General features: G+C 38.4%; 1 protein-coding gene across 3 annotated transcripts in view; it reads left to right on the top strand.

Moving 5' to 3' along the window:
* Positions 1-19,439, top strand: part of LOC150080668 (fibrillin-2-like) — a 1,460,049-nt gene that overhangs the window by 1,199,173 nt on the left and 241,437 nt on the right. For all 3 annotated transcript variants that reach the window (XM_090381969.1, XM_090381968.1, XM_090381967.1), the window contains exon 53: positions 5,863-5,985. In XM_090381969.1, the coding sequence (XP_090238095.1) occupies positions 5,863-5,985 (123 nt within the window). The remainder of the gene's footprint in view (positions 1-5,862; positions 5,986-19,439) is intronic.

The raw sequence follows: 19,439 nt of genomic DNA, 5'->3' as shown, positions 1-19,439 counted from the left end.
TCAGAGACTGCTGGGAATCATTGGGGTTCAAGTAAACACAAGGGTTGTGTTAGGGTAGCTAAGAATAGGAACAGGTGCATGTATACTTGCGTGTACACCAATGCAAGGAGTTTAGTAAATAAATTTGATGAATTTGAGGTATTGCTCAAAGCATCAAAGGCGGATATTGTTGAGATATCAGAGACGTGGTCTCACACAAATATAAGGAATGCAGAACTGGAATGGGGAGTACAACGACTACAGAAAGGATAGAGAGGATAGGAAGGGAGGAGGGATTATGCTATTAGTTAAGAAACATATAAAATCCAAGGAAGTGAACCCAGTTGACATTGCTGGACAGTGCGGTGTCGAGTCAGTTTGGTGTGACATAAGCATTGGGAGATCAAAATTAAGAGTAGGAGTGTGCTATAGGCCTAATGACTCTGATGAGTATAATAAGAAACTGTACAGGGAAATAGAGTGGGCCAGTAAATCAGAGAGTCTTATAATGGGGGATTTTAATTTCCCAGATATAGAGTGGAATTTGTGGGTTGGTTACTCACACACTAGCAAGGCTTTTGTGGATTTATTGGATGATTGTTTTCTACATCAGCATGTTCAGGAGGCAACTAGAGGGAATAATACTCTTGATTTGATTATCAGTAGTGATTCTTCATGCATTAAGAATCTGCAGATAAAGGAACCACTAGGTGGCAGTGATCACAGTGTGCTGAAGTGGGATTTACTCAAAGAGGTAACTACCATTAGAGGTAAAGGGAAGGGTTATTGCTTTAGTAAAGGCAACTATAATGATCTGAGACAGTATTTAAATTTTATACAGTGGGACCAACTGATGATGTTACCAACAGCAAATTAGAATGGGAAGCATTCAAAGAACTTATCTTGGAAGCTACTAAGCTTTATATACCAACTAAGAAATATTGTTCAAGGTTTAGGCCTTGAACAATATTTCACACCAAACTGACTTGAACAATGTCACACCAAACTGACTTGACACTACACTGCACTGTCCAGCGATGTCGACTGGCTTCACTTCCTTGGATTTTATGTGTTTCTTAACTACTAGCATTACCCCTTCTCCCTTCCTATCCTGTCTATCCTTTCTGTACTCCCCATATTCCAGTTCTGCATTACTTATATCTGTGTGAGACCACGTCTCTGATATACCAACAATATCCGCCTTTGATGCTTTGAGCAATACCTCAAATTCATCAAATTTATTTACCAAACTCCTTGCATTGGTGTACACGCAAGTATACATGCACCTGTTCTTTTTCTTAGCTAAACTAACACAACGCATGTGTTTACTTGTACCTCAGTAACTCTTAGCAGTCTCTGTAATATCCTGCATCTTATTTTCCAAGCTTCTGCTCATTCCAATAGAAGCAGTGCAAGAATCACTTTCACCTCTGCTAGTGGCTACTGTTAATCTATTAGTCCTTGTATCTCTCCAAGCTAGCAGTTTTCTGACCCACCTAACACTGCCTCGATAGCATCAGCAGACATTCTTGCACCCTTTCTATTTAAGTGTATCCCATCCCTGTAGAAGCAGTCTCTCCTGTTAACAAGTACAGACCAGGCTGAAAAAAATTCTACCCCTTGAGCCTTGCACAGTCTTTCCAGGATCGAATTGATCGACAGGGTTCTCATCATATACTCCCTCCTATCATGTCTGGGCAGAATTGCAGACACTTTCAAATTCAACCTTAATTCCCAGCTTTTTTTCAACAGTGACCTGTACTTGTTAAATAATTCCACCAGTCTCCTACTCTTAATATCATTAGTGCCAATGTATACAACTCTATCACCTTTTGTGTCCTTAAAAGATGATATCCGCTCTACAATGTCATCAACCTTTGCCTCTGGCAGACATACCCTGGTCCTGTTCCACCTATCCTTTTTACAAAGCATGTTTCCCGTTTCCCTGACAATAGAGTCACCAACAACTACTAATTCGTTTGGGAACAGTGCATTCTTCCTTGGGGGTTGCTGCTGTGTTGCGTGATGCCAAAGTACAAGCTCTGGCGTTGATGTGGGCAGCTGAGAGCTTGATGAGCCCTCACTTTTAATCCTTTGAGGGCATCCACCCTCTCCTTCAAGCTCTCATATAGGCCCATAACAACGCTGAGTTGTCGCCTGATTTCCTTACACTCCTTGCCCCGCGCACATACAAAGACATCCCCCATGGCAGTATCATGTCCCGTACCTGACTGCAAATTGGATACTATGACTGCATCATAGTATCCAATTGGACCGGATACTTGGATGCAGGGAATAACTTTGATATTAAATACTTGGATCTTAGAAAGGCTTTTGATACTGTTGCACATGGAAGACTGCTGCACAAATTGGAGCAGTGTGGCATTGGAGGCAAATTGCTGCTATATATAAAGTGGTGGTTGAGGGAGAGAAGACAGAGAATGGTAGTCAATGGACACTGCTCATCGTGGACTAATGTTATTAGTGGAGTCCCTCAGGGTTCAGTGTTGGGTCCATTGTTGTTTTCTGTATTTATAAATGATATTGATGATGGTATATCAGGCTTAATGTCCAAGTTTGCAGACGATACAAAGGTTGGCAGGGTTGTTAAGGACACTACTGATGCTATGCTGCTGCAACAGGATCTGGAAAGGTTGAGCAGATGGGCTGAGAGGTGGCAAATGAAGTTTAACATTGACAAATGTAGAGTACTATATATGGGAAACAGCAACCCCAGAATAACGTATCAACTCTGTGGTACTACACTGAAAGTGGTAGAGAATGAAAAGGACCTGGGTGTAATTATGCAGGCAGATATGAAGGTCTCTGAGCAGTGCAGACGGGCTGCAAGAGTAGCTCATGGTGTCTTATCAATGATATACAGGAATTTTTGTAGCAGGGATAAGGAAGTGATTATTCCCTTGTATAAGGCAATGGTCAGGCCACACCTTAAGTATTGTATACAGGTCTGGAGTCCTCATTTCAAGAAGGATGTAGAGCTGCTGGAACGAGTACAGAGAAGGACAACAAAATTAGTGAATGGAACACTATTCAGTTGTTCTTACAAAAAAGAATTTTTTTGTAAGAACAACTGGGGTTGTTCTTACAAAAAAATTCTTCCAGGGTTGTTCTTACAAAAAAAGGCTTAAGTTTTGCAAATTACAGTGTGTGGAGCCTAGGCACCGGTGAGGTGATCTGATAGAGGTGTATAAAGCCTTGAATGGTTTGAGCATGCTCAATGCTGATGGGATTCTGTCTCTTGCTCAGAATAATCACCTGAGAATAATCAAATTCAAATTGAGGAAAGACAAATTTAGGATGGATGTGTGGAAATTTGCCTTGAGCCAGCAGGTATTTGGTTGGTTGGTGGAACACTTCCATCGCTTGTTGTGGAAGTTGATGCCTAAATAAATTTAAGGCTCAGCTGGACAGGTATTTCGAACGAACGGAAGGGTGAAATGGAAGTTTTCTTCTTTTTTTTTTTTTTTGGCTGATGCTGCATAAGCTTGCTTTCTTGCATCATATGCTTCTACTAATGCTAATGCTAATGTCATTCTTTTGCTTTGGTCTTTTATAGTGAATAAGATTATTTGTAATAGTTTTCTACAAAAAGATTATTTGTAGTAGTAGTTCTACAAAAAGCATTCCAAGTCCTATTTCTTTCTTTCTTTTCCAGTTGCTATTCTGTATTCCACCATATTTTTGGATGCAGTGACAGTTTTGCAGATGTTTGGGGAATTGCATGTTCTGCTGCATATAATAATTTTCTAGTCATATATTTTGCAGAAATGAAGCCTTTCTTGGTCTTGCCAAGAAAGGCTTCATTTCTGCAAAGTGTAGCATCTGGGACTAAGCACCTGCTTTGAAACCTGATTGAGATGTTTAAGGCTTTGCATGGATTGAGTAAGCTCACTGCTGTTGGAATCATTCCTCTTGCTCAGACTATGCACATGAGAGGCATTAATTCACATCTAAATGTGCAATAGTCTGCCTTCAGCCAGCATCTAGTGTTCGAACAGACTTTCTTTTGGTGTTGTAGAAGTGGGCAGTTTGAATAAATTCAAGGAAGAAGTAGGCAAACTATTAGAGGAGATGGACAGATGGTATGAGGATCATTGGTGTATTCCTTATTTTTTGTATGATGCTGAATAAGCTTGATTTCTTGCATTGTCTGCCGCTACTAATACTAACATGAGATATCTTATTTTCTCCCTGTTCAATAAAATGCCTATCCATAAATGTGTTTATAAGATAAAATATAAGGAGTGGTTATTTAACAAAATTAGATTGCCTTGGTGATGAAGCTAATACACAATATGCATGACATTTTATGTAGTTGAGGTGGAGGTCATGTGATATAACAGCTTATTTAAAATAATGAGAAAAAAAGCAAGGAAAATTTCCAAGATGAAACTACAGTTTTGAAACCCCTCCCCCATCCTCGTGAGTGACTAGAGCTGGCCTGCCCTATTTTCTTTTAACAACCATAAAAAAAATTATTTTCTAGTCTTCTGAATTTTTGGGTGCCTGCTTGGTAGCATTGCAGTTTCATTATTGCCACTGCAGTCAGGACTGTATCCAGTCATCACAATGCTTGGATGTAAACAGGAAATATCACTGCTTATTACATGAAAGAGGCATAGTGAACCTACTATTTTGCCACCACTGTGAGTGGAGGACCTTATGCCTGGATATAATGTCTTTTGAGGCCATGCTTAGCTGGCTCTGACTTCATATTCTTTAAAACTATTTGATTAGTGTCTCTTTTACATCACTGTCCCAATAAAAAATTAAAATAATGTGGTGCTAAGTTTTTCTCACCCATTTTCTTAGCATGGCTGAGAAGAAGAAGGGAAACCATTCTTTAAAAGAATGCAATCAAGTAACTCAATACTTAAAGATGGCAGTGTGTATTAAGCGCCAAAGCACTAAGGAAGCATTGTATATTATTTCTATGACAGTGTGTATTCTTTGGTTACTTTGCCATTTGTTCGATGAAAAAACCAAGTCACAGTCAAGGGTTGCATTAAATAGGCATGCAACCTCGCCTGTGACTGACTAACTTAGCCACATTCTGAAAAAAAAAAAAAAAAAAAAAAAAGTCGATGAAAGTTCCTCCACTAAAGACGGAATTTAAACCTAGATTGTTTGCATACTCAGAAGGCTTGTAACTTCCCCTATCCTCGTGCTGACCCAAGCAGTGCTGACTTTTTATTTTTCTAATTCTTTACATCATGCCAATATGGAAATAATAATTTCTTTTAATGGAACAGTGAAATTGAATGGAAACCTGTACTTTGAAAGTTCTGCAAGTAGAAACTGATTACAAGTCAACTTGTTTGGAATTTTTAATTTTGTTATGAAACAGAAAAAGCCTTTTAAACAAAATAGGATCTAGTGAAGAACATGTCTGATAGCTGTGAATTTTTATCTGGTATTTTTTAATGTAAAATGTATTTTCATTTTTGGGTTGCTATATTTAATATTTTCTTACCTTAAACATGATAATTGTATGAGCTTTTCCTGTTCATTCCTTTAAAAATTCTCATCACTTTACTGCATTTATTAAAATACCATGAATTTAATTATTATATGATTACACCAGGTGTAACTAAATTCTAAATTGCCATAAATATACATTATTATTTCAGCATGATAATATAAATATTGAGTAGTCTGGGAATAGGTTTTTCAAATGCATGCCAATTATGTGCTATCACTTGTTGTGATAAGTTATGCTGTGCTATATATGTGGGTGGATGCTACTTTATAACTGTTGTCCATGCTAACTATTAATTCTTCTTTAATACCTTGTTTATTTATTTTTATTGCTATTGAAATTTATTTAATTTAGATTTCTGTATAATATTCTTTCTCCTCTAGACATTGATGAATGCTTAGAAGTTGGAAGCCTGTGTGCATTTCGTTGCCAAAATATTCCTGGTTCTTTCAAATGTGTCTGTCCCTTTGGATATACTCTTGCATCAGACAGCAAACACTGTGAAGGTACTTTACATTAAGACCATATATTTTGTTATATCTTATATCATTTTTATCATTTTATAATTTTTTATCATTTATTTATCTTTTATATTTATATTTCACTTTTATTTATTAAACTTGGCTCTTAGTATCTAATCACATAAAGAAAAGTCTTCCAAAGCTAGATTTTTGATTCACAAAGATTACATGTAAAGTGACCAGATTTTCTGGAGTTCAAAGTAGGACATCTCATTTAATTTCCTTTCCTTATGTGTTATAAATGGGTTTATATTATTTATGCTTTTCAGTTTGTCCTGTTTTTGACATGCATATAATCTTTAGTCTTTCTATAGTTTTCATTCTTCATCAAGAAACATGATCTGTTGACTTCACATTTCTTTCTATTTCAGAGATTATGTGGGAAAATGAAGCATGGTATGCAATAAAGAATATTATTTTTGGAAAGTTATATTATAAATTGGAGTTATGACACCACCAGAGAAGAATTTTGAGAGAAATATGATTGTAAATATACTCCCAAATGAGTTTACCTTTTAAATATGTGTATGACAATTTTAAGAAAACTAGGAATGTTGCATATAAAAGCAAAAGGCCATAATGATGTAGTGTTCAATGTCAAGTGGCACCAGGATCTCCCCCAACTCTGCATAGTAACTCTGTGATTCATACATTTCACTGTAAAGGCCAGAACGTATGTGTATTAAATGTAGGGTTTATGCAGTGTAGTGTTCATTGTATCGTTCTTCTGGCTGTTTAGCCGCAGGGTCCCTGCTGGGACCCCATAGTGCTCTTCACCCATCCCTTAATGGAGCAAGCAAGTGAATCCCATAATGGGTCCAGCATCAACAGTAGTAATATGAGGTCAACAGCAGAGTGAAGGTGCACTCCCTGAAGAAAAATAGGAGGCCTTATCTGGGAAGAGTTGGAGTCAATTTCTGTGCGGCAGTAAGTTTGATTTCCTGATTGTAAAGGCAGCTAGGGCAAAGGTGGAGAATTGCTTAAAATGATCCTCATCAATGATGTAAACATGTTCGTCACCATGAGGAAGAGAATGAAAATGTGTTAGCATAATGCTTCTAGGTGAATGATACTGGTGACAGTCATATAAGACCTGCTCCCAGGCTTCTGGGAAGCCAGAGATGCAGAGATAGTTATTAAGGAGACTGAAGGTAGTCAACTTTGCATTGAGGGATCCGTGTCCTGTTATAATTTAAGAGTAGCGTTATACATTTCACTGTAGAGGCCTGGAGAGTAGCATGGAGGCGATCTTTGATATGTAATAGGTATGTTATATATGGATCTTTTCGTAACTGCATCCTTGGTAGTAATGATCTAATCAGATTACCATCTGATTGGACCATTACTACCAAGGGTGCAATCAGATTACCATCTTTGGATAAGGTGGTGAGTGGAAATATCTTTATTCTTTTGCTTAAGAGTATTAGTCAAATCCAAATTGTAGTCCAGTGCAGCTGTGGGAAGGGATTTCCTGTGACTATAATGAAGATCCCTGGAGATAACCTCAAGGTGGACAAGGAGGGCACCCACCGGAACCTGAAGTGCTGGCGTGCTGATGGTGCAGCACATCCTCCTCACCAGTGATGGTGAGGAGGATGTGCCTTTATATAGATTCCAATTTGCATTGATTATGGGCAATGACCGCCCACCTGAACCAAACTCCAGCACTGTAGCACACTGCTGGAAGGAAAGCAGCTCTGTAGGTGAGTGATAGGGCATGACGTTTATGCTCCCCAGTCACATTTTGAGATTTTCTCTGGAAATCATGGCTGTATATTTTTCAGTTTTGTCTGCAAGATGAACTAGGTAAGGATAGAAAGTAAGTTTTGCATCTATGATGATTCCTAAGTATTTAATTTTGGTGAAAAGTTTAATTAGAGTGTTTCTGAGCTTGATGGTTGGTGCTCTTTGGGCACTGAGAATTTCTTTAATAAGTATGGCTTATGTTTTCTCTGGTGAGATGCAAAGCTGGTGGAGCCTTGACTAAGCTTGTATTTGGTTGGGGCTGCATTAGTACATTCTTCAAGAAGAGATTGGGTGTCAGCATCTATCAGCAGGATTAGATAATTGGCAAAAGCAATTAGCCATGCATTTTGGATGTCAGGTTGAGGAGTTCATCCAACACTAACCAGAACAGGAGACTAAATATTGACCTCTAGGGACAGTCTTTTTTCAGACCTGATAAGACTATTCTTTGTGCACAGTGCTAACTTCAACAGTTCTGTTACTAAGGTAGTAGTCCTGGAGACAACAGTAGAGGTTGAAAGGGACTTCAGCAAGCCTAAGATGCCACATGACACTTGGCCACCAAAAGGCATCAAACCACCCAATGAAGACTGCTAAGAGATACAGGTAACCCTCGTTTTGTGCTGGTCCGATTTGTGCCGATTCACAATAGTGCTGATCACTAACCACAACACCATTTTTATTTATTTATTTTTGCAATTTTTTTATAAATTGAAAGTTTCAAATCATCAGACAAAATTTATCGGCATCATACTGTGTTATGTATCATGCACTGTTCACGTGATTTAGGACAATCTGAGCCAATCAGCAATTAGTGCATTTGTATCAGAGATGAGAAAGATTCCCATCCTCAAAGTAACCACTCATAGATGCTGGTAGTAAAGTTCCATGCAGTGAAGCATTCAGTTGGTTGTTGTTTACGCTATTTACACTTGTTGGAAATTTATTACGCTAACATTTTTTTTATTAATTGTGCTATTAATAAATTAAATAATAATAATAATAGTGATAGTCGTATGCAGTTTTTTCCAGTCGTGTTATAAAGTTTTTAATTTAATAGAATAAAGACACACCATGTCTGGTAAAAGTAGTTAATTGAATCCTAGTGCAATATTCGGAGGATAGAATCTAATGAAAGCCACCCTAATGTGCGTAGGGCTATGAATATGCCTCCATCGACTATTACTACTTCTATGAAGAATGCTAATAAAATAAAACAATCGATGCAAAGTGGTAGGTAAAATTTTTGGTGCCGGAACCTAACCCTGTGATTTCCGATTGACTCCATTATATAAAGCAGTGATTCCCAACTTGTGCTCCATGGAGCCCTAAGGACTCCTCGTACACTTCCCAGGGGCTCCGCGGCTGCTCCAAGAAAATAAAATAGCTAGAAATTGAATGAAATTAAAGAATTAGAAACATAAATTAGAAAACTAGAAATCCCATTCTGAATAAAAATTTGCCAAGTTGAATTTTGCGCATTCTCTAGCAGATGGCGTTCAGTCATTTTGCTGCCATTAGCTTCAAAATTATTGTAGTATGAGACAGACAGACGACGTTTCAGAATCAAAGTCTACCAGAGTTTTGGTTACATTTGCAAGATGAATTCAAAATCTTGTCTGAGAAAGCAAAGTTAGTATTGCTGCCTTTCTCAACTACGTATCTCTGTGAAGCGGGATTTTCTGCCTATATGCGTACCAAAACAAAATACAGAAGTCGCTTAAATGCAGAACCAGACATTCGCCTGCAATTATCATCAACTGAACCTGAAATAAGAACACTGTGCAAAAAAAATACAACCACAGGTGACTCATTAAATATTTATACGTTATTTTATGTTATGTCTTAATTTAGGCTTACTGTAAAATATAATTTTATTGCATGGACATTGTACAATTATATAAATATCTCTTTACTTTACACTCCCTTATTATCTCTCTCCTCTTCCCCCCCCCCCCCATAACACTACTTTTAAATACCATTAGCTTGAAAACATAGGGTAAGCCTAAGGGGCTCCTCCATAGAAATTGATTCTAAAAAGGGCTCCACAGGTCAAAAGATTGGGAATCGCTGATATAAAGGGTTCCACTTGTGCATTTGTGCTGATTCCATTTGCACTTGTCACCCCAGGAACCTAACCCCGATATAAATCGAGGGCTACCTGTACTTGCTTTGAGTAGTTGCAGTAGCTGCAGTTGGGCAAGCAGTGCATCTTCTGTTCAAAAGCCCTGCTTAAAGTCGTGTTGGTTGTTGGCTTGGAGGTTAGCAGTAGTATAATGGTGGATAATTTAGGTGTATAGGCAGAGATGGAACTAGGGTGTGGCGAGCGGGGCACCAGCCCCAGGTGCAGCATTTTACGGGCACATCTGACCAGTTATATATTTTAAATTCTTAATTTTTGATTTAATTTCAGTCTGACCTGTGTTTAACGAACTTCTATATATCCAAATTTTTGAATTCCTTTTGGTAATTACATTTAAAAGTTTCTGTAGAATGAAGAAAATTTCCATATAACGAACGGATGACGAGAGACTGAACTTTGTATGCCTTGTTTCCACCTTTAGGCAATTTAAGCAATTAGAAAGCACAAATTAAGAGATTACCGTTCCACAATGTAAGTGGAACGTAAGACGTATGCAGCCACCTGCCCCACATACCAAGAAGTCATGCAAATCAATTGCTTTCTATGGCCAGTCAAGACATGGATAATAGCTTCTGGTCAACTTTTCTTCTTTGTTCAAAATAAAAATTTTATTAAAAGAAATACTACATTATCCTTCTACATGCTACTTATAATTCCAGAAATTTTTGTGAGTGAAAAAAATTATAAATTCAGGATTTATAATCACTTACAGAAAAAAAAATATCAGGGAGAAATGATATTTTAAATACAATTGCAAACTTCTATAAAGAATGGCCCATTTTAGCATTAGTAGCATTAGTAGAGGCATATGATGCAAGAAAGCAAGCTTATTCAGCATCAGCCAAAAAAAAAAAAAAACACACCACTCCCATTTCACCCCTCCGTTCGTTCGAAATACCTGTCCAGTTGAGCCTTAAATTTGTTTAGGCTATCAACTTCAACAACAAATGATGGAAGTCGGTTCCACCAACCAACCACCCGCTGGCCAAAGGAAAATTTCCACACATCTATCCGATATCCGTCCTTCCTCAATTTGAATTTATACCCTCTGAGGTGATTATTCTGAGCAAGAGGAAGAATCCCATTGGCATTGAGCATGCTCAAACCATTCAAAGCCTTATACACCTCTATCAGATCACCTCGCTGGTGCCTAGTCTCCAGACTCTGTAATTTGCAAAACTTAAGCCTTTCTTCGTAAGAGCAACCCTTTGTTCCATTCACTAATCTTGTTGCCCTTCTCTGTACCCGTTCCAGCAGCTCTACATCCTTCTTGAAATGAGGCTTCCAGACCTGTATACAGTACTCAAGATGTGGCCTAACCATTGCCTTATACAAGGGAATAATCACCTCCTTATCCCTGCTAGAAAAATTCCTGTATATCATTGACAAGACACCATGAGCTACTCTTGCAGCTCTTCTGCACTGCCCAGAGAACTTCATATCTGCCTGCACAATTACCCCCAGGTCCTTTTCATTCTCCACCACTGTCAGTGTAGTACCGTAGAGTTGATACATTGCTCTGGGGTTACTGTTTCCCATATGTAGTACTTTACATTTGTCAATGTTAAACTTCATTTGCCACCTCTCAGCCCATCTGTTCAACCTTTCCAGATCCTGTTGCAGCAGCATAGCGTCAGTAGTGTCCTTAACAACCCTGCCAACCTTTGTATCATCTGCAAACTTGGACATTAAACTTGATATACCATCATCAATATCATTCATAAACACCGAAAACAACAACGGACCCAACCCTGAACCCTGAGGAACTCCACTAATAACATTAGTCCACGTTGAGCAGTGTCCATTGATTACCACTCTCTGTCTTCTGCCACTCAACCATCCCCTTATACATAGCAGCAATTTGCCTCCAATGCCACACTGCTCCGATTTGTGCAGCAGTCTTCCATGTGCAACAGTATCAAAAGCCTTTCTAAGATCCAAATATATAATATCAAAGTTATTCCCTGCATCCAGTTCTTTTGTGACTACATCATAGTATCCAATCAAATTGGTCAGGCAAGACCTGCCCTTAACAAAACCATGCTGCGTCTGAGCTATAACTGAATTCTTGTCTAGATGATCCTGCAGTGCTTCTTTAACCAGTGTCTCCATTAATTTTCCTGGAACAGAAGTTAAACTAACAGGTCTATAATTACTTGTGTCAGCCTTTGATCCTCCTTTGTGAATTGGGGTTACATTTGCACATCTCCAGTCTGTGGGTGCCTCCCCTGAGTCCAAAGAAGCTCTCATAATTATGGCTAGGGGTTTGCTTACTTCCTTTGCTGCCTCCTTTAATATAACTGGATAGATCCCATCCACCCCAGATGCCTTTTTTATGTTTATCCTCAACAATCTGTCCTCCACTTCCTCTCAGTTATTACAAAATCATATAGCCCACTGCCAATGTCTACTTTATCTACGTCATTCTCCTTCCTGAATAACTCCTCATGCGTGAATGTAGATGCAAAATACTCGTTTAGATTGTTAGCCACCTGAGCAGGATCCTCAACTGTTGAACCATCAATATCCAGTGGACCAATCTGATTCATCCCTTTCCTTCTTGAGTTTAAATAGGTAAAGAACTCTTTTCTGTTTTTCTTTGCATCCTTTGCCTGCCTAATATCCTTTGTGACTTGGTTACAGACCAACTTATATCTATCATAGGCTTCCATGTCACCCATTAATTTGTATGTATTCCATGCATTTTTCGTCTCTGCCACATGTCTCATTGGTTCATCTGACAACCATTTAGGCCTAAACCCTGAACAATATTTCTTAGTTGGTATGTAAAGCCTGGTAGCTTCCAAGATTAGTTCCTTGAATGCTTCCCATTTTGAGTTTGCTGTTGGTAACATCATCAGTTGGTCCCACTGTATAGAATTTAAATACTGTCTTAGACCATCATAGTCTCCTTTACGAAAACAAAAACCCTTCCCTTTACCTCTGATGGTAGTTACCTCCTTGAGTAAATCCCACTTCAACACACTGTGATCACTGCCACCTAGTGGTTCATTTATCTGCAGATTCTTAATGCATGAAGAATCACTACTGATAATCAGATCAAGAGTATTGCTCCCTCTTGTTGCCTCACGAACATGCTGATGTAGAAAACAATCATCCAATAAATCCACAAAAGCCTGGCTAGTGTGTGAGTGACCAACCCACAAATTCCAGTCAATATCTGGGAAATTAAAATCCCCCATTATAAGACACTCTGATTTACTGGCCCACTCCATTTCCCTGTTCAATATCTTATTATACTCATCAGAGTCATTAGGCCTATAGCACACTCCTACTCTCAATTTTGATTTCCCTATGCTTACGTCACACCAAACTGACTCGACACTGCCCTGTCCATCGATGTCGACTGGCTTCACAAACTTTTTAGTTTGTCCTCAAAAAAATTTTTCAAATATCTGTTGATATTCCAACAGATATTTGAAAAATCAGGATATAAAATCTGTAACCACTTTGAAACTTCTCCAATTCGTACATAAGTATTGTCTAATAGAATCTTATCCAAATATAGAAATAGCACTATGAATTTTTCTTACCCCACCTGTAATAGTGTAGCATCTTGTGAAAGGTCCTTCAAAGTGAGAAAAATTCAATTAAAATAATACACCTTCATTGCATATTTTTAGTTTATGTTACAATGCTAAAAGTACTATATTTCGCAATATTTTCTTTCTATCATTTTATACTAGATATATAAATATAAACTATCTGGTTTTCTAATTTCTTTGTAGTTACATGTACTTTCTTTGTAGTTTATTTCGAATTAAATTCTCTGTAGATATAAATGAATATTTGTAAGTTTCTTTTTCTTTGATATTTTTGTTTAGTTATATTCATTGTATTATTTAAATTATTTTATTAATAAATATATGCAAATCGTAGATCATTGCAATAGTAATTTTTATAAATTCATAAAGATTGCAGAGGCATAGCAAGGGGGAAAATTTCCCCTGGGTAGCAAGCTTCAGGGGCACAAACTGAAGGAATTATCCATCACAATCAAGGATACCAGTAAGACATGTTGCCCCCGAGTAGCGACATCCCTAGTTACGCTACTGAAAGATTGACTACCTGCATACAATGGGGCGTACTTATAACACTTTGGCCCCAGGCATAGGACTGCCTAGTTCCAGCTCTGTGTATAGGAGGTGTTCAAAGGTCTTTAGGATAATAAGAGTCTGGCTGTTTTAGGGACTTGTCTGGTTTCTTGAGGATAGGTCATATTGTAACTTGTTTCCAGAGATTGGGAAAGGAAGATTATTCCACGAATTTGTTGTATGGTGTTAGCAGGTGATCCAGGAAGATGCTGTGAAATTTTTTGATGACTTCCACTTCTAGAAGCTTTATTGTTTTTTGTTCTTTCTAGGACAAGGGTGAGCTCCTCCACCAAGAATTGTACCTCAAAAATGCTGCTGTTATAGCTGTGTTTTCATTGAGTAGTTACTGTTGAAGTTTGGTGGGAGGTGGAAGATCAGCATCAGGGAATAGGGTAGAGAGAATGTTTGCAATACATCCATCCCATGAGTAGGTGAGAGATCCATTAGGGGTAAGTATAGAATTTATAACTTCACCTCTTGGTAACTATCTTGTAGACAATTCCCCAGGGGTTCAAATTTCCAGTAGTGCCAAGAGGTTCTTTTTTTAATTTTGCACAAGACCATGTAGCCCTTGCTCGCTGAAACCTTTTTCTGGCAATTTGGACTTGTCTTCGAAGGGTATTCAATTTATTACACCACCATGGTACAGAGTTGTAATAAGGCTTTTTCCTGGCTATAGCAACAAGCACAAGCATTGGGAATGGCAGCGCTTCCCTCATTTACTCCTGAAGAACGTGCAGGAGTAAATGAGGGAAGGGTAGAGAGATAGGAAGGTGGACCAGCAACATGTGCAGTGAAGGAGTAAACAGGTCTGCTCATTTGATGGCATATTTGGCTATGTTATAAGCAATAGGAGGGGCTGGATCCACCAGATGAACCAGGGAGAAGGAGATCACCTCATGGTCTGAGGTGATCCAGGCCTTGTTGACCCACCAGAGGTGATTTCCAATCTGTAGAATGGGTGGCCATAGTGATGTCAATGACTGTTTCATGTTGAGTATTTGAGAAGGTTGGTCAGGTTTGTTCAGGATATTGAAAGAAGAGTCGACTATATAGTCTGTCAGAATTGCATCATTGATAGTTGCTGGGCATGTGCCAGCATCATGAACCAAAGCGGAGAGCAGCAATTTGCATCCATTAATGTGAGGGAATTGGTTGACTGTTTGAAGGTATTGGATCACCAGCAGAATGTTACCCCTAGGCCAAGAATAGATGGATATCAGAAAGAAGGAATCTAGTTTGCAGGTGACTTGGGCACAAGCTGCTTGGGAGGGAGGGGTGCAAAGGGAGTTAATTTTTGACACTATACTGTTGCATTTATTTTTCTTGCTCATTATTCTAGATCTGTGCATCTAGTTTGGCATTTAGTTTGAGAACCCTCTCCACTCTTATCCATATCTGAATAATATTCTGATTTCTGACAACTACTGCTGCTTTTGGAGTTTCATCAGTAGATGCCATGATCTCAACATAAGTTACCCTTGGATTTTTCCCAAGAATGTGTAGAGGTAAGAACCATCAATTTCTTAAAGCATGCAGATATCAATGTTTTCCTCACCAGTCTTCTTTTTAAGTTGATTGACCACCATATGAGCTCTCTGAGCATTAAGCTGTATGAATGTGATTTCCTGAAAGTTGCTAAGGTTAGGATGTGCAGCCATAATCAGTTTTTTGTATTGTATATTTAGGAATGAACCCTTTGTGCATATCCTGACTCAAATTTTGCTCAAAGACTTCCTCAACAAGTTCATCCTTAGTAGTTTCTTTAGTAATATGAATATATATAACTGGGCCCCTGACCTTTGCTGTTTCAGCCAGCAGGCTAAGCTCATTTATCTCTGGGTTTTGGAGTAATAATTGAGCATTAGCTTTTGTTGCTGTTTCAACAATGATCCCAACATTCCTAATGTAATTTAGGAATTTTCCGAATGTAATTTACTTTAAGTTTTCTCATGTCAGTCTTAATATGCCTGGTCATTGTCAAGATATGGAATGACTCCTTGGCTGGTCTCAGAACAACTATGTTTGGTTTTGATGGAGTTTTGGTCTCTGGAAGCTGTCAAGTTTTTATTCCTCAGTGCTTGGGCATGTGAACAAGGGTGCTGTTGCATTTATTTTTCTTGCTCATTGTTGTAGATCTGTGCATCCAGTTTAGCATTTAGTTTGAGAACTCTCTCCATTTGCATCCATATCTGAATAATTTGAGTTTTAACTGCTGCAGGAACCCAATTTGATTGCAAGCAAGAACTTCCTCTAGACGAAGCCTCTGAGCTGCTATTTTGTCTATGGGGTTTATGTTTTGATGCTTATCCTTATCAAGGGATCTCCCTCTGTAGGTAGATCATACTCCATTTGCTATGCTTCCTTTTCTGAATATTGAGGACTCTGTACCTGACTGAGAAGCAACTCTTCTGTATTTTTTCTTTGAGGCCAGGGAGGCATGCCTGGCATTACAGTTGTCATCAAAGTCTCCTTGGAGCAAATTGAGACTGTCTGCTCTTGAGGTAGTTGCAATTGGTTCATGGAACATGTAAGTATAGGCAATGAGGGCCTCAGTAATTGATTTTGAACAGATAAGGCATAGTTCCATTCAAAGGGATAACACTCCTTGCAAATCCATCACACGTCTCAACCCTCTCAAAAAGTTGGAAGTTAGTGTGCAACTTTGCAAAAAAAAAAAAAAAAAAAAAAAAAAAAAGGTGTATAGGTGTTTAGAGGAAATGGGAGGGAGGAGATTGACTTATCAAACACTACCTTAAAATGACCAAATCATTCCCAGAGTCTAAGCAAGCCCAGATAAACATTGAGATGATGTGATGCAATGTGAAACGGCTCAAACATGACTATTGGTAAAGGAAAGATGATTTTGGGAGTCTGTTATAAGTGACTACAAGGAGTATGATAAAAATCCTAGGCATTTTAGATGGTCAATCAAGTTTTGAGTGGTTTATAACAGATAACATTAACTTACCCCCTATTGACTGGAAATAAAATCACGGGTAGTCAGTATATCAAGTGGGATCTGTTTTTGAACTAGCTGGATGATTCTCATTTATACCAACAAATTAGATGTAGTACTACATTTTATCATAATTTTATCAAAATATGATAGTGCAGAAGCTGATATTAGATAGTAACCATAAAAAAGATGGTGTCCCAAGAAATTTCAGTGGTTAAAGGAAATGGTGTTGGTTTCAGTTTCAAGAAGGGATGGTTTCAGATTAAGATATATCTTAGGCTCTATTAACAGACAACAACCTATGTGATTCTTCTAGCTCCAAGAGGAGCTAGAAAAAAACCTGGAAGACAGAGATGGAGATGGGCAGACGAAATTCACGAGTTCGTGGGTAGTAAATGGATGGCCATTGCACAAAACTGAAGGAACTGGAAAGTTGCTGGAGAGGCCTTCATCCTGCAGTGGATTGAAAATGGCTGATGATGATGATTGTGGTTACAAATACATTATGTGAAATGTTTAAGGAAATTATTCGGGATGCCACAAATATAATTGTTCTTTTTTTTTTCTTTTTTTTTTTGTTCTAATAGGGAAGTCCAGTGGCAGTTCCCCTGCCAGGACTTACAGAGTAGGTGTACTGACTTTGCAGCAAGCCTTCATGGTGGTTAAGAGTATAATCCTCTGATTGGAATATAATTTTCTTTTATTCTTAAAAAAAAAATGACTCTATAGTACCATATGCCTGTGCCGTAACTAATAACTGGAAGGAAGATTCCTTATAAATAAGATCAAGTATCATCCTTTTTAAACCCTAGTCACTGCAGCTGGTCCTAGCAGTCATTCCAGCATAATTCCTGACTTTTTGACCAAAGTGCACAAATGGGGTAGAAAGTTAATTTTTTGTCAAATATTAAACGTAGACATTTCATTTCTGTTACAAGGGCTATGTACTCATCTGGTAATGCATTGATATCTGGTTTTGATTGAGACTTGTCTATCGCTGAGATAGTCTTGTATAAACTGGTATAGATTTTGTGGTATTCCAGCACATCACAATCTGTGAAGTATGTTGAGCCACTACAATGCATTGAAGGCTCCTGAAAAATTAATGGATATAGCCAGTACATATTTTTCCTCTGCTATATATGCTGTTTTGACTAGATAGCCCATGACATCTTCTGTGAAGGATCCCTGTTTTAATCCAAACTGTGTGTCTGATTGTAAATTGGCATTGACGTAGTAAACCTGTAACCTGAATAGTATCAGCCTCTCCCATTACCTTGCCCAAAAGTGGCAAGGCAATGAGTCTGTATGATTTTGGATCTGTTGGTGGTTTTTCTGGATCCTTCAGTATTAAACTTATTTTAGTCTGTTTCAAAGAGGTATGGAAGATACTCTTTTGTAAACAGTTATTGTACAGTTGCAATAGGTGGTACAGATAGTTTTTGGCCAGTTCTTTTGCCATGTCTATTTCAACAAGATCATTACCTGGACAGTTATTATTTTTGGTTTTATCTAGTGCCTATGGATAGTTTCTCCTGAGTGAAAGGAGTCTCGGTATCCAGATTTTGGTTGCTGTTGTTTTCAGTGCATGTAGTGAGCTGGTCTTGTGTAAAGAGGTTGTCATTTACTGAAAACAGTGCATCAAGAATATTACTGATTGTTTCCTCCCAGGTGTTGGAAGTCTGGCCAGCTCCAGTGTTTGCGGTGCTTACCACGTCAGCTCTTGGCAAGTTGTTGGTAACGGTATGGTAAACCTCAACCCATGGATCATGGATTGGCATTCCCAGTGGTAACAAGTGCTTGTAAAAATTTCTTCTTTTTCAGTCTTATAAGGCTTGTATACTGATTCCTTAAATTCCAGCAAGTTTCCTTCTGCAGTTTACCTCTTTTGGTGCCAACTTGTTCTGGATTTCTGGAAATGTTTTTTAGCCTGGTTAACTCTTTGTTGGAGAAGATCCAGCTCAGAGCACCACCACTACATATTAGCATTAGCATTAGTAGAGGCATATGATGCAAGAAAGCAAGCTTATGCAGCATCAGCCAAAAAAAAAAAAAAAAACGCTCCAATTTCACCCCTCCATTCTTTCCAAATACCTGTCCAGCTCAGCCTTAAATTTATTTAGGCTATCAGCTTCCACAACAAAGGATGGAAGTCTATTCCACCAACCAACTACCTGCTGGCTAAAGACAAACTTCCGCACATCTATCCTACATCTGTCTTTCCTAAATTTGAATTTATGTCTTCTCGGATGATTATTCTGAGCAAGAGGAAGAATCCCATCAGCATTGAGCATGCTCAAACCATTCAAGGCTCTATACACCTCAATCAGATCACCTTGCAGGTGCCTAGACTCCAGACACTGTAATTTGCAAAATTAAGCCTTTCTTCATAAGAGTAACCCTTTGTTCCAATCACTAATCTTGTTGCCCTTCTCTGTACACATTCCAACAGCTCTACATCCTTCTTAAAATGAGG

Source organism: Mastigoproctus giganteus, chromosome 9 (genome assembly GCF_048544385.1).
Source record: "Mastigoproctus giganteus isolate SK-2022 chromosome 9, ASM4854438v1, whole genome shotgun sequence".
In the NCBI taxonomy this organism is placed as follows: Eukaryota; Metazoa; Arthropoda; class Arachnida; order Uropygi; family Thelyphonidae; genus Mastigoproctus; species Mastigoproctus giganteus.
This window is presented reverse-complemented; position numbering and strand designations above follow the sequence as displayed.